Source organism: Taurulus bubalis, assembly GCF_910589615.1.
Source record: "Taurulus bubalis genome assembly, chromosome: 10".
Lineage (NCBI taxonomy): Eukaryota > Metazoa > Chordata > Actinopteri > Perciformes > Cottidae > Taurulus > Taurulus bubalis.
In genome coordinates this window covers 18546810-18572974 of record NC_136598.1, presented here as the reverse complement: position 1 = coordinate 18572974, position 26165 = coordinate 18546810, and the positions used below count along the sequence as shown (strand labels likewise).

General features: G+C 43.7%; 1 protein-coding gene across 1 annotated transcript; it reads right to left on the bottom strand.

Moving 5' to 3' along the window:
* Positions 1–1231: 1231 nt before the first annotated feature.
* pid1 (phosphotyrosine interaction domain containing 1) lies at positions 1232–25365 on the bottom strand (the record flags this gene model as incomplete). Its single annotated transcript, XM_079224787.1, has 3 exons — positions 1232–1732; positions 16461–16607; positions 25336–25365. 3 exons carry the CDS (start codon positions 25363–25365, stop codon positions 1232–1234), a joined length of 678 nt encoding a protein of 225 aa, XP_079080913.1.
* Between the last annotated feature and the right edge of the window lie 800 nt (positions 25366–26165).

Here is a 26165-nt window from a genome sequence, read left to right as displayed (position 1 = left end):
GTCTTCCAGCTCATCATTCCATACCGCCCCCTCCCCTTAATCTTCCTCCTCCATTCACACACAGAGATGCAAACACTCACGTGTACATTCATATACACAAAGTACAGAAGTAAGCAATTACACCTACATACACAGAAGAAGAAAAAAAAAAGTTGGCACGCACACATGGCCACACATACACACGGGGACCTGGGTAAGAGACCAAACTAATGTGAGAGGAAAGTGAGGCACATAATCTGACAGGCAGAATCCAGCCTGAATTTTGGTATACTCAAAACAGAAGTAGATGATTAAGGTGTCGCAGACTGGCCCAGGCTTTCAGGCCTGTGAGAACTTCTAAAATGTAACATCTATGTAGCACCTATATTCTCCCAGGGGCCGTACAAATACTCTGAATCTTTAAGTACCTATTAAACAGAGACAGCGGTAGAAGCTCGGGCTCCATTGTCCACATGAGTAACAGCCATGCCGGCAAATAATTTCGAGATTGGACTAAGGTACCATAGTGATGATATGAATAGTGCTTAAAGGCTTATCTTTTCTTTCACATCCTCATTTGCTATTACCAAGGTCAAAGGCATTGTAACAGAGATCCACATAATTAAACATCTAAAAGAATTTATGTGCTCCAACAGTCTCATAAACTCTGGGTTGGGACCCTGAAATAAGTCACAGGCCTATTTCTGCTGGGTCCCTCCATGGCAAGAGTAGCACTAGGTTGTCATGAGCTGGGGTCAGAAGAACAGGGACTAAACTCTATCTGTTTCCTGGGTGAAAAGCTTCATAACCACAAACAGAGTCGCTGCTGAGTGCAGGAGTGACACAGTGGTTGAAGATGAAGATGGAAATGTCGAGTCAATCTCTGGCGGGCGTTTACCGAGGTGCTTGAAAGGACCCCGTGGGTCTTTGAGGGCCATTCATTCAAAGTGGCAGCACTTTGATATCCCTGGATGTAAATGTCGGTCTTTTGTAACTCCTTTTTTCACACACCTTCCCTTTACAGTATTCAAAAGCTACTTCATTATACTGGACGTGTTGGTTCACAGGGTCAGTTTATTTTGTTCCAAATTGGCAACAGAAAGGGTAGTAGGGGGAGAATGAGAGAGAGAGAGAGAGAGAGAGAGAGAGACAGAGAGAGAGACAGAGAGAGAGAGAGCAGGTAGTCTGTCCATCCTTCCAGTGACCCCTCGCTCTGTTAGGATGGGCATCGGGAGTTTAGGCGAGTTCCAGTTCAACCGTCTTCTGGGGTCGAGTCTTCAGGGGTGGACGAGTCATCAGCAAAGTCGTCTGACGAGCCACTCTTGTGGATGCGGCCGTCGCTGCGCATGCTGTGGAAAGTCTTGCGGAAAGCCTCCATCATCGAGTGCGCCAGCTTCTTGGCCTCAAGCTTGCTCTCGCACTCGACGGCGTGGCAGTCCATCTGGAAGGTCAGGTCGTCGTTGATCTCCCGGTAGATCCAGGCGAATACGTTGGGTCTGACGCTGTGGTCGGCTGTGCAGTAAGCGATCCGTGCCACCTGGTAGGTGTCCATGGTTACAGAGGCCTCGCCGTGCTCATCCAGGTGGTGAAGACGCACCTGGAAGGGACGGATCTCCAGCAGGGAGTTGCTTTCGGGGTAGATGCCCTGCTGCTGGGCGAGGGCACGACCCTCCACCAGACCCACCACCGCCGATTCTGTGCAGCCCGACAGAAACTGGGTCCCGGAGATCGTCACTTTTCCAAGGTAGGCCACCTGTAGGAAGACACACACAGATACTATTAGACTTGTCTTTTAGCTACTACCTTAGAATTATAGAAATTATACTCCTCCCTGTCATACTGAAAAGAGTCCTATTATTAGGACTATTTATAAAGCACTTTTCTTGACAAAGTTACAAGAAAAAGACACAGGGACAATAATACACTCTTAATAAGTATTGGGAAAAACTAATGTTTTAAGAAACAGTTTGAAAGATGTTACAGATGTAGCCTGTCTAATCTCAATGAGCACAGTATTACAAAGTCTGGGGACTTAAATTACAAAAGCCCGGTCACCTTCCCTCACCAGCCGAGTACTATGAGGATCTGTAGGGCACACAAATAACGTGGGCCAAGAACAGTCCCCTGAGCAACACTACAATTAAAATGGACATTCAGGTGAAAGAATAGGGGTGACCTGGCCTCATATATTAGTATCTATAGAAAGGAGCATTCACCCATCGACCTTAACAGTTCCCCAAAGAATCGATGTCTGCATGTTCAGCTTCAGCGGACGCCACTGCCATGCAATGGGACAGCTGTTATCAGGGTCCAGAATAGTCCAGATCACTACTAAACAGATCTTTATCAAGAGTGGACCCATTTCACCTCATACAGTAATTATTCCTCTATTCATATACATATTTAGGTTGATCAACCTAAAAAAAACTGGGTTGTATGAAGTCTCTCTGTAATAATAATAGCAGCCTTTTCTGATTTCAGCCCTTTCTGTGGTAACTGTGCTGACATGGAGAGGGATGTTGGTTTTCTATTTCCCAAAGAGAGAGAAGAAAAAATGCTGTAGCTGCAACAAGGGCCATAGAATACAATAGTAATGACACTGCATACCAGAAGAGCGATAGACTGAGGAGACAGAGAGGGAGAGGAGGAGAGATTTAAGAAGTGAACAAAGCTGGACTTTTCAATGGGAACGGGGCCAATTCAAGAGCTCACCAGCAATAGTGGCTGACTTGTGCACGTTCTCTACATGGTGTTCTTCATAGCTCTATAAAAATACACAGAGGAGGAGCCTGCTACGAGTCAAACACTTAGAGAGTTTTTACTCTCGTCTGTGTTTATACTGTGGCAGGGGAATATTCCTCTCTCTCATGAGTTCATTACAGCCGGCTGACATGATAAGTGTGAATACTAAAAGGAGAGATGTGTATCATATAGCAGTCTGGATCAATTATAAAAGATGTGACCTGCTTCCTTCCCGTCTCAATGCAAACATGTCAATGTCAAGCCAGTCAGAAGTTTTCGAGAACACTATTCCCTTCAGAAATGTTCACTATTACCTTCAAGTCTTTTTGAGTTCGATTTATTATTCGACAACAGCAACGGTCAACCGAGCAGATAAACAGATACCAATGCCAGACGGACATAAAGCAGCAGAAAAGTATACAAAGCAGTCGCTCTGGTCCCGTTTTAACCAACACGTGATCAGACTACGAACTCTCCTTTCAGTTTTGTTTAGTCTGCAAGCGTTAAGTCTACCTGCCCTCGTTTACTGCTATGATTTTCACTGAATGGGATCTTTCAGGGTAAGCATGGAGAACAGTCAGCCAGTCACTCAGACCAGTCTCTTGGCTGGACAGGCAGTTAAGTCTTATGTAGGGCAGGTGTAACATTTACCATCAAGCTGCAACAAAAAACTGACGCAGGCACCAATACCTTTGGAAAGGATGCCCTGTAATTGAAGTAAAATGTAGTGCCTTGCCAACGTATTTTGTAAAGTCATCCTCACACACAAAAAACCTTAATTACCAACGAACACATGCATGAAAAAAAACATTTTTTTAAAAACAGGAAATGAAAGTGATAGAGAAATAGAGGGGTAGAGACAGAGGAAGCTAATGAGAAATAGAAAACAAACAAAAAAAGTAAATGTATTTTGATAATAAGTTTTGACAATTTACCTTCTTTCCAAAAGTTGGATGAGAGGATAAGATATACATTGCTAGGTATTGTGTTATGTATGTTGCTGGAGAAAATACATGGTTAGCCTAGCAACAATATAATGCCAACATCAGAGATGGTAGTGTCAGAGGTAGCCGTATAATATTAACTATTTCCTGTGACAGTCATAAGACATATTAGGAAGTGAATCTACTCTAAAGTAGCATGTGTAGTAACTGCTCCATATGTATGTATGTATGTATGTATGTATGTATATGTATATATATATATATATATATATATATATATATATATATATATATATATATATATATATATATATATATATATATATATTCCTAGCTTCCTATCGGCAACAGTAAGAGATCCAGGAGGTGAAAGCAGCTGCCTCCTCAGGCCTTGTTTTCATTAGTGGTGACCGCAGGGGTGGGACACATAGCCTTTGCACCCGATCCATCATTTAGCCGAGGACCACAGGTCTGCAGGAGCAGCCTGGAGGCAGGGCGGTTTGCTAGTCGACCACACCGACACCGTCTCGCAGCCAAAAGGCGGTCAGTCACTCAGCAAGCCAACAAATCCAAAGACTACGCCAAGATAAATCAACCATCCACAGTTTGTGTGTCAAACAGCAATAAAGAGTCATTGTGCACTTCTTTTTTCTGCCTCTTCTATTTTGATATTGAGTTACTTGTTTAAACTGCGATCGCTTCTACTGATTGCTTGCTTCCTAGTTGAATGCCGGCTGACTGCGTTGCCAGGCTTCATTCTCTTACAGCAGCTGGGAGCAGGTCAAAAACACAAAAAAGGTGGTTAATGTTTTCTCACAATCTATACATGTCTGCTCTACTGTCTTTGGTGTGAGACAATTAGGAAGTGATCTAGTTTATGTACCAGGTTAAATAAACTATGTTCACAACTTGGGAAAAAGAGCCAAGATAAAGAGTTGCAGCAGCTTGATATCTAAACTGAATTCAGTCTGATGTTGCTTTCTTTTCTCCAATTGAAATATTAGTTTTTTCCCCCGAAACCAATCATTAGTGACTGCGTACACACTACAGTTGTAACTGTACCATGAACACAGAAAGCAAAAAAGCTGTATCTGATCATCCAAAGGAAATATTAAGGAAAGTAAAAATGAAGAAGAGACTAACATAGTAGAGAGGTCAAGAATGAATGAAAAGGAGGAAGATGGTGGTTTTGGTTGAGTCCAAAAGCGAAAATGCACGTCTTCAAATGAAGACCTAAACACACTGCCCAGATTTGGCACATTTGGACAATTTTAACTGTTGGGCTGAATTTTGTAAGTGTCAACATTCCAGACAAAAAGGACAATGAAATAAAACTGGTATAAAACAGGTGTGTGTGTGTGTGTGTGTGTGTGTGTGTGTGTGTGTGTGTGTGTGTGTGTAAAGATAAGCGAGGAGAGAGTGGGGAGGACACCAGACTGAGCAAACATTTAGAGTTTGTTTCCTCAAAGCAAACATGCAGCTGAGGAGGAAATTGTTACATTGCCTGAGCAGAAAGATGAGGGACAGATTGAAATTGAAAAAAAAATGCTTAGAAGGCTTTTCATAAAAGAAAAAAAAAAGATACACCACTAAAAACTCTGGACTTGGCAGACTTTCTTTGGTTTGCAGTTTTTGAATGAGCAATTTCAACAGTACGGACATTATTTCCTTCAGGGCGAAGACACTGAGTCTATTTACACCTGGTAATAAACTGCGGTCTGTAGGAGAACATAGCATCTCTAAAAGGAAAGCTGAATGTTTGAACACACAGACGCACTAAATGTGAAACTAAATGTGGAGTTTATTTGGTTTGGGTGCCGATTGATGCCGACGGATAGACAAAACATGTGGACAGGTTCAACTTCAATGCCAAATAAGCACCAGCATATTGCCATCACTCCAGAAATATATGTTCAAATCTATTTATGGTTTTTACGTGTAAATTATATTTGGCACAAATGACAGCTGTGACTCATGTTTGTTGTGTCATTAAGAATATGTTTTGCTGAAAGCAGCAAAACATACCGTTAATCCAATCCATGTGAAACACTGAAACTGTTTGGCCGTTGGGCAGAACCACCATGACCGGAGGCAGAAATACCAGTGCTGACATAATGGACATAAACTGGATCATTATGCTCCCTGGACCCAACAAGACACTCAATATGAGACCGCAGTGAATAGTGCTGTAAAACTAGACGGGTACCATTGAAATACACACATTGATATCCCGAGGGACGATAAGAGACAAGATCCGCCGACCCAGCACCTCGCATGGATGTTTTCTGTTGAGGTGTTGCTTTCCTTCGTGGGAATACACAAACAATAGACGAGTGGGACCCATGCAGGAAAGCTGAAGCAGCAGTGATGTTGTCCTTAATACAATATTACTTCCCCCATGACATCCTTCAGTCAGTTAGACCCAATAGACGTCGAGTAAACCGTAGTAATACACACAAGTCTTCCTGTTGCCATCTAATGCCAAAGAAAATCTGTCACACTGAATTGGCCTCCACTAACATCATAAGAGATTACTATATTGTCGTGAAAAAAAAACCTAAGGGACCCTTTTGGGAAAATATTGTTGAGGCTGTCAGGGAGTTAATGGATCACAAAACATGGACGCTGTCAGGAAGAGGCTGAGTAAGTGACAGTGATCGGCTGGACGGTCGTCGTCTTCTTCGAGCTTTGGGGTAATAAATCAAAGCTGTATGATGCAATATCAAAGAAAACTATGTATTTCCAGTCAGGGGGAACAGGAACAATGTAATGCACAGGCGGAGGGCAAGTAGCACTGAGAGTTCTGAAATGGTAAACTACAGAACAAATGAGATGTTCTACTTCTGCAGTGTGTGCAGGGCAGATAGACATTTGTTTATTTACTATTCTTTTTTACTTTCATGACAGTAAATACTTGCCAATTTTGTGAAGTAGGGATATTTTGGATTGGCAGGGAGAAGCACATGGAAACTACCTCAAAACTTGAAAACAGTATAAAAAGGCAGACAATCTGGCAGACAACAGCAGGGATATGGCCAAACAGACTTGACATGTATTACGAAATCTGACTTCAAATGGAGAAGTTGCTTTGATACTTAGTTGAAAAAAAAAATATATCCTTTCTTTTGAAAAAAGAAATGTTGAGACTTCAAACCGAAGCCTCAGATAGAATAACACTGAACAAACCCCATTACTGCCGGAGCTGTACGATACATTGTCTATATCTTGTTTTGGTTTGTCTGCAAACATTCTGCAAGATTTTCCAGAAAGACGCCAGCGAGGTATGTGGAAAATCATATCAAAACAGAAAGCCCGCATGTTGATCGAGCTTCTGACTGCAGCTGAATACCTGAATTAAATACCTCAAAAGCAGGGTTAGTGGGGGGCTTTTGGTTTCCAAAAAAGGTACAAATCACAGGTTTTGAACGCAACAATGAAGAGATGAAATCATCTTAAATTCTCCAGGCGGAGGAGGTGTCGTGATTCAGGTCGGACGAACGGAGGCGCAGAAGCGAGCTGCGGTCCGGCTCTTCCAGCCAAACTACACAGACGCCTGCATGAGTCAGTGTTTGTGCAGCGTGTGAAGCAAACCGCTCGAACTCGGACTAAAACCGATACATCAGTCCAAACGTCCCAGACCAGAACACATCTATTGTTCTCCGCTCTGGCGGCCTGCTCACCAGTCGTCGCAGTGCTGGCGAGTCAGGCAGGCGGCTTAAATCATTCCAGAGATCTACAGAGTCGGCCCCTTTGTTTCAACTCTCCATGTGTTTCTCTTCTTTCTCCCCCATCTCTGAATTTCTGTTGTCTTATCTTTCTTCAACTCTCTCCGTCTCTTTCACCAGTTTCACTCCCGGCATCTGTTTTCTCCCCTCTCCCCATCACCTCGACTTTATCCTCACATCCCCTCAGATAACTGTGAACATTTTTACCACGCCGAACGGAAAAATATTGATTCCATATGAAGCAATACGGAGACAGAAGTAAAGATCAGTTCCAGGAACGGCGGCCTTGAGGGGGCTGCAAGGAAGGAATGCTACCAAGTGAAATGGAGCAAATATTGACAGGAACACAGAGAGATGGCAGGGAAGTTGAAACTTAAACTACCCACTGGATGGCTGCTGCAGACAAGAAACTATGTGGACGTGTACCTGCTTTGTAGGACATGGGCAAAAACAAAAGAGATGGAGTCCAAGTGTTTGTAAAAGTGAGACAGAGAGGGGAGGAGCGTGCTTAAACATTTGCATGTGTGGTGAGACATGTGGCCGCCATTACCGACTATGTTTATGTAAGATATTCCTATTCTATTCTCTCTCTCTATTATATTAAAAACTCTCTGACCTGCGAGCTAAAGTCATTGATAGACTAGTTCTTGGTCGCCTTGCTAACTTGTCTTTGTGTCCTGGAAGAAGTTGAAAGAAACAATGTTGGGAAACACGCGTATTTGCTTCCTTGCGGTCGGAGAGTTAGATGAGGAGATTGAAGCCACTCAAATGTCTGCAGGCTGTACTTATGAAGCTACTGGCAGCAGCTGGCTAAATTACTTTCGCACAAAGACTGAAAACAATGGGAAACAGCTAACCTGGCTCTGTTCACAAACCCACCTACCAGCATCTCTTAAGATCTCGAAATAACTTGATTTATCTTGCATAACCTGTACATAATAAAGTAAAAAAAAAAAAATATTTGCAGTTTTGTAGATTCCTTTATAGAGGAAACGGCTAAATAGTAGCGTAGTGACATACATCCACTGAAATAAATAAAAAGTCTATATAAGTTAACATTGTAATAATAGTTCACAGCCAACAGTAAAGATGCCAGCAGACTAACTCACTAGTGCTGTTACTTATGTCACCACACCTTGCATCTACCCTCTTAAAATCCTTATGATGAACAATCTGACAAAGACAAACACCGCTCTGTTCATAATAACCTGTTCTTTGGGTTTACAAGTCGATATTGCTCGATTTTACTGGAAGACAAGCAAAAAAAAGGTTGTGAGTGATTGCTCTCGTTCCCAAGGTCTCAGTCCATCTGCATTAGAGACATGTATGGAAATCATCAGGGAGGTTGTGCAAATACGTTCAGTATCCATGCTGGATGATTAAGTTGTCTCTGCATTGCAAAGGAGTCTGCGACTGCTGCTCATTAAAACCATAAACTATACTGTCGGACATCCATGCCAACACAGTCCATATGCCACCACCGCCTTTAAGCGCATGCCAGCAACAATGCTCTCTGTGTTTCACGATAAACAAGGCAAAGAGATTTTAACGTTTACATTTTTTTTTGATGAGTCACAAACCCAACAATGCCTGAAAAACCCACAACGATTGCACGACAAAAGAGAAGCAGACATACATGCAGGGAGGGAGAGACGGAGAGAGAAAGTTATTGTTGTAAACAGATCGAGAGCAAGGCCGATGGAAAGCAATTGGATGCAAAAGAGGACAGAAGAAAGTGAGGGATACACAGAGGGAGACAGAGAAAACATCCGCAGCGCAGCAAGCGAGCCTGTGGGAAGAGAGACAGGAACATCCTGGTCCACACACACACACACACACACACACACACACACACACACACACACACACACACACACACACACACACACACACACACTATGTGTCTGTCTGTGTCGTTTAAGACTGTATTTGTGTGTAACCACAAAGGCATGCATGTGTGTATGAGAGGTGCAGAGCTTGGGCAGCTGTGCTGCTGGAGCCACAGCTGGTTCGGCTATCAGCAGAGAAAGGGCCAGAGGGGAGGAAAAGAGGAGGAGGAGGAAGAGAGAGGAATCTGTGAGGAGATACCTGTCCCAACGGAGAGGCTTTGGGAACATGGAGAAAGAAGAAGAAGAAAGGGGCTGAGATGACAGGAAGAGGGACGGAGAGCCGAACAAGGAGGCACTTGTTGAGGAGAGCAGTTGGGTCCTGTTGGATCTGATCTGGGAACAGACTGTGATGTGGAGGTACAAAGCAGTCAGCTACACTTCTGGAACTCCTTGTTTCAGCATTAGGCACTTTCCCAGACGCCGGTCCAAGGACACGCTGGTGGTGCAGACAAAACAAACAGTCTATCTCTCAATCTGTGTCTGTTTTCCTATTTGCCCCCTTTATGGACGCAGTTTGTTCCGAACAGTAAAAGTTTCTGTTCTTTTTCCAAATGGCACGAGAAGAGATGTCAGTGTGAAAATACGGTTGTTTTTGTTCATGACTAAATGTCTGACTATTTGGAAACATATTGGACTTGTATCTGGCAGTGGTGATCTTGTGTTGTTTGCCAGAGGTAAAAGAAATACCTGGTATTATCAGCGTGCGAAAGGAAGCTCGTAACTCAGTGGCCTATGCCAGATTTAAGCTGATCAACAGTTGAGCATATGCATGCAGTCATAAGACTTAGAAGCTTTTTTTTTTAAAGGAATTGTTCAACATCTATGCTCACTCACATTCTTGCCGAGAGTTAAGATAATAGGATTGATACAATACATTTGAAGCTACAGCCTTAGCTTGGGTTAGCTTGGGTTAGCTTGGGTCAGCACAAAGACTGGAAACAGGGGAAACAGCTAGCCTGGCTATGGCCAAAGGAAACCTACCGACCAGCACTGATACATCTCACTAATTAACAAGTTATATCTAGGTTGGTTTAATCCATTTTTGGTAATGAGGGGGGGGGCGTTATATTTAACTGCGGACGCTCCAAGAAGTTACTGATTTTACAGTCCAGCTACAGTCCAACTTGCTAGCCATCATGTCTCCTGGCTGTAGCTTTATTCGTAGTGTACAGGAATAAAATAAGAACACGTTCCTCTCTATATATTAGGTAAAATAATATTATTGATTTGTATACAAAAAAGAATGAAACGTGATTGGAACATCAAAAATATCAATAAATGTATAGTACTGAAAAAGACTGATAGAGACAGTTGCTGAGTGATCCAGCGTGTTCTACAGACGAAGCACAAGCGTTCCACTGTCAGAGGTGGAGGTTATCCTGGTGTTCTCCCTCAGGAGGCCCCTGCGTCTGGATCCCCCAGCATAACTGGGAATGCACTGCTTGGGAATGCGGCATTCCTGAAGAGGTTGTTAACATTCCTCTCAACGTATTGAATCAGCACAGTGCAGCTGGCTCCGCTTGCCACGGCATGCAAAGATGGATGAGGGTTTTTTCTCTTTTTTAAAGTGCTGTGAGATGACGATGCTGTGTGCGTGTGCGTGTGTGTGTCTACAAAACAGAGACTGAGTGTTTCACTGTAAGTCAAGACAAGAGCACCTCAGTGTATATGAAAGAAGCTTTCACATTCCCAGCCCCTTCCATACATATGGTTAGATTCTTCATACTCCAACGATGGCAATAATTATTCTCAGCTTAAACATTCACTTTCCACTCTCGTGACACTGGTGGAGTTACGTTTTCTATTCCTGGCGACAAAATATGGCACACAAATTTGCAATGCAAACGCAAAAAAAAAAAGTGTATCAAAGACCTTTTTTTTTTGGTCAACGCAAATACAAATACTGCAACTGCCCATCGGGATCAACCTACAGAGCATGTGGTGGTTCATCTAGTGAACACAGAGAAAGTTTTGTGCAACACTGCAAAGATGTTGTAGGAGGCCGAGCACACATACAGACTCATAGCAGAGACACGTCATGTGTTTATCAGGCCATCGTGATTCTGGTCACACCAGTGTAAACACAGAACATTTTAGTGGCACTGGAAGGTTCTAACTCTAACGCATAAGAAAACGCTTGTGCTCCGGAGCCCTGTAGAAGTTACTTTGGAAATGTTTGAAATTGCCGACTCCCACCGTGGAGATAACAGCGAAGGCGTTGAAGGCTATAACCTTGAGACAGAATCTTGTCTCACTGAACTGCTGCCCAGTCCGGCTCCTCCACTGACGAGTAACAAACCCAACAGAGGAGACGCACTCGTTAACCTGAACCTGAACCCGGCCTGCGTTTGAACACAAACACACATTTTGCTACTTCGATTTGTACTTACTGTACACAAAAATTACGGAAAGAAGTGCACATTCCTATAATTTCTTTGACTATCATGTTCTCTCATGTCGAGCACATTTATTTTAAGTCTTCAGACCCAACTGAGGCTGACTCAAGTGACGTCACGTGAGGCCATTTATCAGACTCTGCAAACCTCTATCTGTAGCCACCAAAGGCTTGAGACAACGTTACGTACCGTAGGCCGTAGAAGGCCTACTCCAGAGGTCTTGAAACACACTGTGAGGTGTAGAGAGTTCCTTGTTTAGCAGAGAATAATCAGGGAATGTTTGTTCATTATCAAAGATGACAAAGCATGTCCACCATTCTGTCCTGTCTAAATCTAAAGACACACGCACACACACATATAAAAAGGGGAAATCACTGATACAAAGGCTCCATTAGGCAAAAACCCAGACATACACGCATTCCTCAGAGAACTGGGAGCACCGGTCATCTCACTCTGGCTGCTTATCATCTAAATGTCATCACTGTGCGTTCTGTTCTCTGTTCACTGGAGCAGACGGTACGTCCAGCTCACTCCCTGACATCTGAATACCAAGTACAGAGAGACAAGAAGCCTCTCTGCCTGAACGACTACATAAAGACATGGTAGTGTAAGTGACGTCAGTGTGGGAGAGTCACACACTATCACTGGTTTGGTTTAATTGCGAAGTAGGAGACGCAGTGCTGACTGTCTTTTTCACAGCAGACATTTGGTCTTGCCATAAAAGCAAAGGTGTGACTGACAACGTTAACTAAGCTCTGTTGTAGCCATTACTATCATTTTACTTTTTTACACTTATACTTTTACTCCTGTGACAGAGGCACTTTAGTAATGTTCTGTCAACACTCATTAGCCTAATCACTGACTATCACATCTTAATGGCAAATCCAAGGTGCAAAGTGCTGTTCTTTTCACTTTTCTGCCTCTTTTTCTTTTCTCGGTGTGATCCAAAGAGAAAAAAACTAATATAATGAAATATAGGAGCAATTGAGAGCAACTGATCACATTTCTAAGGGCTGATAGCAAAATGAACAGAGATTAAGCTACAAAGCCACAATGTAGAGCTCCCTATACCTTCAAGTTAAAAACTAGCCAGAGTATGATTTTAAAAGTAGATTAAAAAAATAATCCAACTGAAAAACCAGCCAAGTGTTGCCAAATATTTTCCAATTAAAGACTCGAGACCAAAAGTTGCAAAAACAGCAAGAAATTTGCCAAGTCAGCCTTTTGCCTTGGGCCTCTCTCCAAAGTCAAACCCCCAAAATGATCATAATGAATGTAAAATATGAAAATGGCTGTTGTTAGTACCCATAGCTGCCAGGCTAGCTACTTGTGAAAGAATCTGGTGAGTGCAGGATTTACACAGGCAGAGAGGGAGGCAGGTACGCCTAAAGGAAATGACTAAATACAGTGTACCACAGATACCAGATGTTTTTCTTTTGTTTTTGGTCGCAGCATTTGATTTATGGTTGGCGTCGGGATGTTATTAGAATTTCAACAAATATAGAAGAAATAATACCAACGCTAGCTTTACATTAAGCGAACAGACTGCTGGCTCTAGCCTTAGAGCAGTATCAAACTGGGCTGCTACAAAATGTGAGGTGGACGTGCATCAGACACTTGTGTGCTCATCTACATGCAAGGGAGGCATAGCATGTAAAAACACACACTTATATGAAAATGTAAGTTGTCTCAGCGGGGTGCACGAGTCTGACGTGACAAGAGCAGAGACGAAGTCAACGTATTCCTTCGTCAGAGACATGTGACCAGTGAAAGTATAAACCTAAGGGGATTATATACTTCTTAAGTATCTTAGTGTCTTTTTTACTCTTGGAAAGTAGAGACTAAATCCAAACAAAACTAAAACTAAAATGACGCGTCAGGCGGCGAGTTGTATTTGGAGTAGACGCCAAAGTAATTTCACCATTTGTCATTAAGTATGACTTTGGAGCTGGCACGGCTGTGAAGTGCATTGAAGCCTTTTTTTCTCAATGGATGTGAAGTGGACTGCTCTGACAGCAGCAGGCCAGGCAGTGCAATGAGAGGTGGCCTTTCATCATGCTAGCTGTTAGCTTTGGCAGAGGGACAGCCAGCCTTCCTGCCTGCCTGTAAACGGGGATCACGACTGGGGGCTGGAAGAGACCGAGTGAAGCAGAGGAGGGAGAAATTAAAGCGAGGGGATTATAAAACATTGCATGAGCACAAGAAGTGGTAGCATATTGTATTCTAGCATATAAGCAAAAAGACCAAAATTGGGTTTAGCTATGTTTTATCTTCACACTACCAATACAGTGTTTGCTCACGCATTGTGCAGCATATTGTGCTTCCACCTCGAAAGAAGCGTGCTATCTAAATAATGTTTGCTTGCTTGCTTGAAGAGAAAGTGATGTCTCTCTGAGGTCTAACAGTAGAGGGGCAGAAACAGGTGGGCAGATAGATATGCAGACAGGCAGGTAGTGACTCAGACAGGAAGTTACACAAGCCAACAGATGCAGGCAGCGAGGCAGACAGACTTGCATATAAGGACAGATGAGGGAAATGGATTTTTTTTTTGTTCCTGGTATTCTGCTGAATAGCTGTAGTGGTATCCATGGCAACGTTCTCGGAAATGCTGGAAAGAGCGGCGAGTACAGAAGAGGAGCCGGCATTGAGTGGCTGCTGGGATTGAGCGATTCATTTCGACAGAGAGGACACCATATCCAGATGAGAAAGATGTTTGCATGGTCGGAGATGCAGTGAAAATACACTTATACTTTAACAATGGCGGGCAGGATAACAGCTGTCTTTAAGAGACTCAGGGGATGACGGAAGAAAGCAGGTGCAAAGCTTTGTAGTAAACGATGCATCGGTTTAACAATGTCACATCATGAGGGATGTTTTGTTCATTTGAAACAAAGCTGTCATCTGTCAGCAGTACGATCGGCGTCCTGACGTATCCTCATTTTAATTCATTGGATTAGAGTTTCATTTTGAAATATCACAGCATTAGTTCCCATTTTATAAATCATATCAAGATTTAGTAACTAGTACAATGCCCCCCCCCCCCCCACTACAGGTACATTTATTTCTCTTTCCCAGCAGACTAAACTTCTCCGTTCGTCCAGTAAGGTTCTCTCACTGACTGTCACTTCATGTTCACATTCAACTTTTGGGAACAGCTTTTGGGAAGAAGATGAGGACTCAGCCCTTTTGGCCTCTTAACTGCATTTTTAAGTTTCATAGTGATTGCTTTTACATGACAGTGTGTCTGTGTGAGTTAGCTCTTGTGTACAGAGAACAAACAAACTCAGACAATTACCAACAAAATGCATTGGGTCCTTTGCAATCATTCCAAGAGGGAATTGCTTTAAATTAAAAAAGGTACAGTGTGTTTCATTTAGGAGGATTTATTGGCAGAAATGGAATATAATATTAACAAATGTGTTTTTCTTTCGCGTATAATCACCTGAAACTAAGAATCGTTGTGTTTTTGTTAGCTTATAATGAACCGTTTATATTTATATACGGAGCTGGTCCTCTTCCTGGAGTTTGATATGTTGTTGTTTCTACAGTAGACTCAACTTATCTTTCAGTGATTGTCCACGAATGTATAAGTACTGCCTAACAACCGACAAACTGTGAAAAGGGACCATCCAGTGTTTTTTTGTGTGCTGCCTAACATGCGATTCAACAAGCTATTCCGATTGGTCTCCCCTTCCTGTGTCTGATTCAGGATCATTAGGATATACTGGCTCCTCCCATCCAAGTATCTCCTCCCACAGCTTTAGAACTACCTCTGTGCTGCATATTTTACTCGCAAGCCAATCTTAAATATACACTTGACACTTTAATAATAGACTTATTTTAACAAACTCTTAATTTGTTTGTTTATTCTATTTAAAATGTTCATATTTCTATTTCTGTATTATGTCTTTATTGCACTGTTTATTGTTACGCACCAATCACCAAGCCAATTCCCTTGTATGTGCAAACTTACTTAGCAATAAACCGTTTATGATCAGAGCAGAACGGGCTTTTCAGGAGGGGAGGGGCTTAAAGCGACAGGTGCTAAAACGAAGCACTGCAGACAGTGGGTGAATACAGCTTTTTTGAACATTGAATCTTGTAAACTGGTTCAAGTAGAAGAAGAAAAAAGTATGAACCTGAAAATGAGCAGATACGTAAGTCCCCCTTTGAGGCAACAGCCAGATGTACAATGTGTAGTTGAAAAGCTTCCACTCCTTTTCCGACATGCTAGTTGTTGGTGCAGCGCAAGTGACCAAAACCAACATTTAACCTTCCAAACAAAAGCCACACAGTCACTTGAAGTCGTCTCACGTGGGCCCACGGTCATCTCAAGTCCCTTTGATATACTTACAATGCTGTGGCCTAAGCGGCGTGTGTAATAAGAGAGCGTGGCTGTTTTTTTAATCTGCGGCCCTGTTTGTTAATCTGTTTTCGAGGACGGAGAAAAGAGAACGGGCTACGAGTCAAACTGCTCATTGGATCAAACTATTTTTCTGACACTTTGCAGAGCCAGGAAGGGGAGGAAAACAAAAAGGTGCCAATGCCAGAGCACATGGCACGCACTCATATGCATGTGCCCACACAACACACACACACATATTAATTAATAAAAGGATGTGATTCATACACACAAACTTCACTCTGGTGTGTTGATGAATTAAACGTGTGTGTCCAAAAAGAAAAAGGAAAAACAGTCGGATTATGGGTCTAACAATGCTATTATGGATTTACTGTTCAGGAACAGGGCAGGATTTGGGGATTATCAGCTTCATGTGACCCTACCTTGTATCCAGCATGGGGCCTGCCCTTTGTGAGCGGCGTGGTGGAGCAGAGCTCGATGGCCTCAGGCTCGTGAAAGATCACCGTGGGCAGCGGCTCCTTCCTCAGCGTCAGCACATTTAGCTTGGTCTTCAGCATGGTCTGAAAGTGCTGATGGAGAAAAGAGAGACACATACTGTGCTTTAGCCAAACGTCCAACCAGTAACTATAAGCTCACAGGTTAACATTTGTAGTTTCCTTGTCAACACTGCTGGAGACCTGGCAAAAACAACATCGGTATTTTAGGGTTTTCGCCACTAACTTTGAGTCCAGAAATATACAACGTTCATATAAGTAAAGGTGATGGTTGAAATAAATCCACTTGGTGCTCTATAAAACGTTCATGAGTGTCAAAAGGTTTAAAGACATCAGGATATCATGTTTAAAGATTGTGTTTGATGTGCAAAATGAAATTCAAGGGAGGAACATTCCAGATTTACAGAACAAATCTCAGTGGTAAAAACTGGAGATGAAGATTGAAAGTGAGATGGTGTGTGAGGGGTTCTTGCTTTTTTCTGCTGAAAGTGGAATGTGAAGGGAGCTCTGCCCTTGCCACCTCCGTCATAACAAGAGAGGAGAGCCGCCTGCTCTCCTACTACAGTCCATGGCCAGTGCTTCCTGAAGCCGAGCAGAACCACATGGTGGATCTGGACCTGAGGAATTTCAGCGCTTCTCTAAACAGTCAAGACAAAAATGAGCGGCTAATGAAATCAGGACTTTCACAACTAAAAAGGGGGAAAAAACGCAGGCATATGGCACGTCTGCTGGCCTGCGGTCTACAGACCATAGTCTGCAGCTCTCCTCAATTATCAAAGACTGTACAACACTAACAATTGGTCAGTGAAACTATTTTCATATGCATGGGTAGTAAAAAACCTTTGCATCTGATATTTCGTTACCCGCCTGTTTCATCGCAGTTTGCCTGCTTTAACTCAAACCTTTTAGCCGCGCTATACCAACATGGTCAGTCCAGACCGAAATACCTCAACAACTGTCATATGGACTGCTAGGAAATCTGGTGCCCATATTCATGGTCCCCAGAGGGTGAGAAAGAAGAAAGAAGAAATTATCCTTTATTAATCCCCTTGCGGAAATTGGTCTCTGCATTTAACCCATCCTTAGTAATTAAGTGGTAGTGGGCTGCCGTCAGTGTCTCGCTCAAGGACACATGCGAACTATGGAGGAGACCAGGGATCGAACGGGCTACCTTGTGGTCTCAGAACGACCACTCTCCCCATGAGCGACAGCCATAATGACTTTGATGATCTAGCGGCATCGATCAGGTAAAATCTTAAATTGATATAATACTTTGGACAAAATGCCTGTAAAATGAATGACGTCAGCCTCCTGCTCAATTAATGCTAGCATGCAAACACTCTGAAACAAGATGGTGAAACATTCTTGTTTGTACCTGCATGTAATTCCCTTTGCTTCTCACCTTTATTATTATCATCCACTTCATAGTCATCTATTATAAGTCTCAGAATATGTTATAGAGTGGCCACTGTCGTGTTAAATACAGATGAGGCCTACTTTTACAAATGCTTCTATTCACTTTTTATGTCTCGCCTTGGCACTTCAAAAAGTTGTTTTCCATGTTGGACCTGTCCATTTTTCTAACAGATGCTCACCACAAAAACAGTCTATCCTGCCAAAACAGGGTACCATCAATATGCAGGGTTGGTTGGTTTGGCAAAGCGAAGAAGAACATAATCAATCAACGTCAAGAAATAGGTTTGGTGTTCAGCCACTATATTCTACGCTGCTGCATTGTTCTGTAAAAAATGTTTACACAGATTTCATTCAAAACATTTTTGAGTGTTCTTCTTTCCGGGTGCTTTGCATTCTGCCTCGTCAGTGCCTGTGACTGCAAATACCTGGCATTTGGCATTTGCCTCATAACCATTATTATCATATGAAGGTTTTCAAATTATGCGTACACACTTAAGGCCAAATGTAGATCCCTCCAACGCAACCTGTTGGAGCAGAAACCCCCAGGCCCACGCGCCCTCCTTCATGTTGAGAAAGAAAAGGGAGGGGGGGGCAGTCAGGTCAGAGGAAGATAAGGCAAGGAAAAAAAAACAAGGAGCAGATGAAGGAGAAAGGGAGAAAAAGCAAGATGGAGTTGTGAAAGTAAAGCCACATGTGTGTAAACGCTCGCTGACCTCCGCGTCAGCACTTTACAGCTTCCTGACAGCGGCTCACATTCCTGCGGTTGGCCCCGGTACGGAGGGGGCGGGCTGTGGGGGGCTTCCCGACTCCTCCACCCCCCACCAGGAGCAACAGGCCTGAGCGGAGGGCCGCTTGTGGAGTAACGCTGGAATTCTATTCATAATATTTTCACTCCATTTGAATGTTTTTTTTTATTTCTCAAGTCCCAACAGTCTCCTCATCAAGTTTCTCTTGCTATTGATTCTATTTCTGACTTCAACTTGGACCCGTCTTCACCACGAGCGCAGTGTGGACCGAGTCGGCTTTGAGTCGGTTACAAGACAAGGATCTCGTCCACACTTCAGACCTAAATGCTAAACAATGACTGCTATCACAAGAAAACCACAAATCTCTAAATAATGGGCCTCTTTCCGGATTATGAATCTTTAAAGAGCGACACTTGAGCAATCACTCCGGGGGCCTGATCTCCACACATACTATGTAAATGTTGAATTTTAGCGAAAGCTTCTATATTTCGAAAAATCCACATCTGTCACACTACTAATACACACAAAATGCTTAATTCAGCAAATATCTGAGGCAGGTGATGGGTTGCCAAAATCCACATATCATAATTCTAATAGCAGGATCTTTAAAAGTGTCACAACTCTGCCAGAGGTTTATAAGTGACACCCAACACTCGCCTCCTTTTACAGCAACAGTCAAGAATGTCCTCGTCTGCCCTGTTTTGATGAAGCCAGGGGAACCATTTCCAAACGATCACAGAGAGAAATTATTCTCATTGCATTCCATCCAATGAAGACGAATGAAAAAGGCAAATGTTTACGTATTTGATACATCCAATAATTATTCGGATTTCTCGGACTATCAGCGTCCAATTTTTATTATCTGCTGTTTGTTATGATGGGTGATAAAGCTACAGTCTGGCTCTTTTTAAATCCACACGATTTTCATTACGACTAACTCTATTTATATTTTCTAAGTTATATTACCACTCCTCACATATTTAGACTTGCTGTAAACCCAATCAAACCATTGGTTCATTTGTAAACTAGTTATGACATTCACTGTCATAACATTATAAAGGTCTCCATATTTAGTAGCTTGACTGTAGCGCCAGTCACAATAAAAAGCAACTTGGCCGTACAGTACCAAAGCAACAATTCAGTTATTTATATTTTATGGATCTCACGGTTCATATAATATGTATCTGCCTAAAAACAGTTCCAATAAACTGTATTCCGCAATTATTTTTACATAGGCCTCACTTTTCTTTCTTCTGCGACCAAGGTCAAATCCCAGAGACCCAGCGCTGCCAGGTAATTCTGAATGATTGCTCCCCCAAGTATGTCCCTGATTACTGCAGGAAATCACAAGTGTCATAAACACAAGTACACATGCCATTTCAAAATATGTAATTCCAGGACGTAATTTGAACAATCACGTCCATGGGAAAATCAAGCAGACAGGCTTGGAAGAGTTGGCCTCCTGCAGTGATGAGCTTAGCAGGTCACAGATGGTAAGTTAAACTGTCGGCCCCCTGAGGAAACATTCTTACAGGGAAGAGGTTCTCGGATCGCCCTCACGGTAATACACTGCACAACAGGGTAAAAACAGACCTCTGCCACGCCTACTGAGACACGCAAAATAGAGCCTACAGAGATGGGACCATGACAAAACAGTAGGAAACAGCTGGAAACAATGTTAAGAGACTAGCAGAAGCTAAATAGACAGATGATCTGTGTCTAAAGAGCATGATAATCGAGAAAAGAAAACACACCCCTTTGATACACAAACCGCTCTCGGTTCATCCTGAGGAACGTGGTGAGTCTTGTAGTATACGGCGAGGAGCTTAACACAGACCTCAAGACCCAAACACTTTGTCAACAACATTAGCGGGAAGAATGTAGCTAGCTGGGAGATGAAAGAGTGAGTAGAGCTCCGTACCAGATGTTGTCTGCCTGTTGGCAGGATGCGACAGACAGACAGTAGGACTTCACTGGTAGGCGTCAGCTCATCGGCTCAGCGTCTCATCTTTTCCTTTTTCAAAAGTCAGACGCGGCACACGCTCGCAATCTTTGCACTGTTCATTTCCACGATAAAAGAAAAAAGGTCAACGGGATATTCTGTATCCCTGTCAGCAGCCCGGCGTCACACCCCCGACTCAAAGTGGGCCTGTACCACCACAACCTGGGGGGTCTACAGGAAGCCAGCCATGACAGTTAGTGCATGCATTGAAGCCAGGATCTCTCGATTTGGCTCAACAATCAAGTGGCACAAACTTCCTACAGAGACAAACAAGAAGCTTCACGCCTTGAGCTGCTTGTCCCTCCTCCTGTCACAGCTGACAAAACCTAAGGCGTCAAGGTTCTGTTTGCATTTAGTGTTGCTAAACACTACAAACAGTTCATGTGTGTATGCTTGAGCTCCAACAAATATGTTGAATGCATTTCCTTCCTTAAAAAAAAAAAAAAAAAGAACCTACACTGTTTGCTTCCGAGCCGTTTTCCTTGTTCACCGCCTTTTGCTGACGCATTGCTACGTTTTTTGGGGGGGATGTTATTGCCGCTGTTGATCGTCGGAACAGCAATAAACCAAGACACTGAACAAATGGGGACATGCTCAGATATACGTTATCCAATAGTGCTTCTTGTGGCCCAAACCTCCACATGGTCCCTTTAAAAAAGAGCGAGACATTTTGTTTACAAAGCAACAGGCAGGGAGTAAACAGCACGGAGGCTAGAGTTTAACATCGAAGGAAAGGATCATAAATGTGCTCCTCAAAGCGAGGCCGAACCATGCCTTCCAAACAATGTCTTCACTTTGAAGATGGATAAAACCCGCGTCAGTCTGGACTCACGAAAGGCTCGTACGCACAAACACTTCTGTAACCTTGTTGAAGTGTTGCTTGTTGCTATGGAGCAAGGAGGTTCACTCCGCATGTGGTGGCAGTTACCTAAAGCCAAAAGTGGGACGCACCCCCTCAAGTTCACTGCATGGTAGGGGCTGTCCCTCTATGTGTTTACTGCCACCCCCTCAGATCCTGGGACAGTTTATGAGAGGAAATATGTCTGAACGGGCGTGTGGGAGGGAGAAGGTCGATGATCGGATGTTGTGATTGGTGGGTTACTTCTGTAGGAGGAAGCGGGAATTAAAGTACCCAAACCTCAACCCTGGGGGTGGCAATTTCTGTCTGGTAGTAAAAAACATCAACAACTCTGACGTAAACAATGAACCCACCGCAACATCCTAAATAGTCTACACGTGCCGGGGCACCAATAAAAAGACCTGCTGATGACTAAAACAGACCGCTGAACAAGTACAATTTAAATATGTTCTATTACTCAGCTTCTGTCGGGTTTCAAACAGTGTAGAGTATGCCCACAAGATGCACCGACCAATGACACATAATGACCTAATGGGGGTTGGAGATACATCAGCATCTTAACCGCTCAAGTCCACATTTGTGTTTATTTGGAGGATGTGAGCTAACTTCTGCAACATACGTCCACCCACCCAACATGACATTCTGCCCATATCAAATCCATTTGTTTACAAGAGGCAAACAGTGCTGGTTGAAACAAAAAAGTGTCGAAGGAACCATGGGAATGTTGTGCCAGCCTGCTCGTGGATTCAATTTGCCACCGAGGCCACAGTCTCAACAACATAGCTGTGGCCACGAAGCAACCTCAGACGGACAAAGAGAGACAGAAGCAAATCGAGGCAGGCGGAGATGGCCGCAGGAAGTAAAGACGCACAGACAACGGCTGATTCCCATGTTTGACCTCAGTCAGCGATTACTGCGCCGTCAGGTCCACTTCTTTTTGTGTGCTCAGCCCTGTGTGTCAGAGTCACACACGTTATGAAGTGTGTGACTCTGTGGAAACCATGGCGAAAGGAAGAGCTGCTGACAGAGCGAAAAACACGTTTGGTCGCTCTCGAGATATTAAAAAAGGAAGCATGTTTTGTGTGTGAGTGTGTGTGCGTGTGTGCTTAACCCGCCTGCATGTATACGTGTTTGCCCAGACTACTGCATATTGTGCAATCTGTTGTTGAACTATCATGGCCTCTGCGTGGGGAGGAAGAACCCCCCCAAAAAAACTGATGGAGGCATGTAGTCAGCAAGCGGTATGGAGGATGGGGAAGTGAACACGGAGAGACAGACGGACCGAGGGAGAGGAAAAAAAAAAACATGATGCAACACCGAGACACCGCATCGTAACAAACAGACTTTGGTTTCTAAAACACGTCTGATTGTAAATATAAAGGTCGCTTGCCGTTGCTGATGCCTAACTGCACGAGCCACGACCTGCATCTCCTCAGCCCCCCTTTCCCCTCCTCCTCCTCTTCTTCACTGCCTGAGCGTGAGACAAAAATGCAGCAAGACATCAGGTGTTGCTATGGCAACAGAGGACAGCACAAGTGAGAATAATATGGACGAATGCCATCGTGAATGAAAACAAAACAGAGGATAATAAACACTCGTACGTTCTAGATCAGCTGCACCTTCAGCTCGAGAAAAGCCCACCGTTTCTGACCCAAATGAGGTGGCGGGTACCAGCCGGGTTGCCACGGTTACAATGCAGGCAATGGGCAAATATTGCTATCGTTCTATAAGCACTTTTCACTGTGACAGTTTTTTTTTTTCATTCGTATACAGTTATTTTGAACTATAACCTTTTGCTGATCCAGGAGCAGTGCTTGTGTACCAGGAGCCATTCATGTGTGTTTCCGCTGTTTACGAGACAAACAGAATTAACCTGGGCAGACTTTGTTGATCCAAATTCATCTCAAAAGTCGTTGAGATGAACCATTGCCAAGCAGCGTTTCATAATTTTTAAGTGAACAGCAGAACAATACAAGACTGTGCATTAACTTTGAGCGACAGCTGGCCTCCAGGAGGTAAACTGGTGTGAGCCAAGTGGTGCTTATCAAAAGTAGGATTTCTTTCAACACGCAAACCTGAATTGTTCCCCCAGCAAACCTTGCCCTTCTAAAAAAGTTGGATCCTGCATTTCTCATACGACATGCCCCCTAGTTGCATGCTTCCTGTGTTGTTTTTTGTATAGTCTCCAAGGCCAAACTGATGTTTTTTTCCTCTGACTTCAGAAAGCTCCCTTCAGAGACACTCCGACTCACAGGCAGAGTCGCTCTCACCATGATGAGTAAACTGGTCTTCTGAGCTTAAAGAATAGACTTGAGTATACTCCTCTATGCATGCAAAGGTTTCAGAATCTGGAATCCACATGGTGCTCAGGTGTAATGGACGTTAAAATCCCATTCGTTCATTCACACAGAGAAGATTGCGTGATGTTCCCCGTTCTGCACAGCCATACGCTGTTGAGAACCCAGTGTCGCGCTAACACGCAACATGAAGGGTCGAGTACGTTCACATCGCTCTGTTTCAGCACCAAATGTGTGGACAAAATGATGGATGGGTGGATGCTGGAGTTGGGAAAATAACAAGTTCACCTCACTTATTTTTCTCTCTTTTTCAACCTTGCAACCACGTGACTGTCTATTATGCTATTTGTCTGTTTAGTGCGGGGTAGTTGGCAAAGCAGTGACTGGAATGATTCACTTACTCACGTGCTGTTGACCGAATTGACTTAAGCAAGGAGCCACGGAAAATGTGAGATATGTGGGGACTGAATGACACTTGTTGAGCCAGACACAGAAAGTCATATGCATATGTGTATGCAGTGTGTGTGTGCGCAATATGCGCGTGCGTGTGTGTGTGTGTGTGTGTGTGTGTGTGTGTGTGTGTGTGTGTGTGTGTGTGTGTGTGTGTGTGTGTGTGTGGTTACGGGATGACTCAACCCCCACATCTGAACACCGGAACTCTCGGTTTAAATAAAAACGTGATTCCATCTTCTTGACGCCTGGGCAGAAGAAGGGATTGTGCAAGTTCACTTGGCAGGCGATCCGCATGCAGGCCGACATCTGGAGAGCATTACGTCTGCAGGAGACGTGAAGCCAGGCTCGGTGCACGGCTTGCGCCTGGATATCAAACTACGTGTCATTAACTGTGTGTGTGTGTGTGTGTGTGTGGGGTTTCTTCTCCGTTGCAGGCGGCAGGTTATTCACCGAGGGCCTGCTGCTGCTGCTTCTTCTTTATTTTGGGGGGAGCGATTTATTTAAACTGTAAATTAAAGCATCCTGATGTGACACCATGAGGAGGGAATGGAGTGACAACAAGGAGGAGAAGGCCTGCAGTGGCTCTCAGTGGGTTTGTGTAAAGGCAATGTTGCATGAAGCAGACCCGTGGGCCACACAAAGACGTCTTTACACACTGCGAGAATATGCTTGTGTTCATTTTAAGAAACCTCGGCGGTAGATATATAAGCACAGGAATGCAGCGGACCTGCACATTGTTGCACTGTCCTCCCCCGGCTTGCGTAACATGAAGAGGTGCATTTAAAAAGGAGAGGGGTCGGCAGAGAAAACCCAAACGATGGTTGTTTTGAACCGAAAACGGGTTTCTGGCATCGAAAAGACGACTAACAACAACCAAAGCGAAACATCTGTAGCTGCTCAGCAGCCGTAGCGAGCCTCTCCAGGCTGGAGCCCCGCACAGCACGGAGGGTTTCAGTGCCTGTGGGTTTCAGTGAACCGTTTATTTACTGCTGCCCGGTCGACAATAAGCGCGCGCGCGCCAGTTCCTTACCTGCAATCGCTCCGACGCGGGTTGCCACATATTAGCAGTCTCGAAGGTTCTCCGTCTTTAACTGCAGCGTGTTCTCTTCTCGTAGTCCGGATCACATCTGTTCGCCTTCACGGATTGCCTCTCTGTCCTCCTTCAATCTGGACTGGTCGGTAAATGAAGGATGTGTTGCTCCGCCTGGCTGCAGTTATCAGACCGGCCAGCAGGTGGAGCTACCTGCTGCGTCTGGACGTTTCTCTCGATGCTGCCTTCAGGTACTTCAAGGAAATCGAGCTTACGGTGGTTTTTGAGCCTCAGGAGAAAGTAGCTTACATGTGCAACCGTGATAATGTCACACCGTGTTGATGCTGTGGGGTAAACTGTTTTATTTTAGAAGGTTTCAGGAAATATTATGCAAGTTGAAGCTTAAAGTCATGACATTTTGGCAGAGAATGCATTCTGTTATGTTAAATCCCCACATGAAGACAACCATTTATGTTCAGATGTTCACTTAAAGCAACAATGAATCCTCTTCAAACTACACTAACCAACCACAGCAAATTGCTTCAGACTTAGATTCATGGTTTTCTGCAGTTATTTCAGTCAAAAAGCTCTGTAAAAACAACAACAGAATGCTGCCCGGCATTACTTTACACACACGTAGCGGCATTCTGGTGAACAGAGTGCAGCATTTAGCTGCTAAAGAGCAATATATTTCCTTTAGAGCAACATGGAGACTACTCCAGAGTTAAAGGGAGACTGAATATTAGCGTTACATTCATCATGTTGCCAGAAACCTGACTCAATGAATGCTAATGATGCTCCGTGTGCATTTGTAAAATGATAGAAAAAAT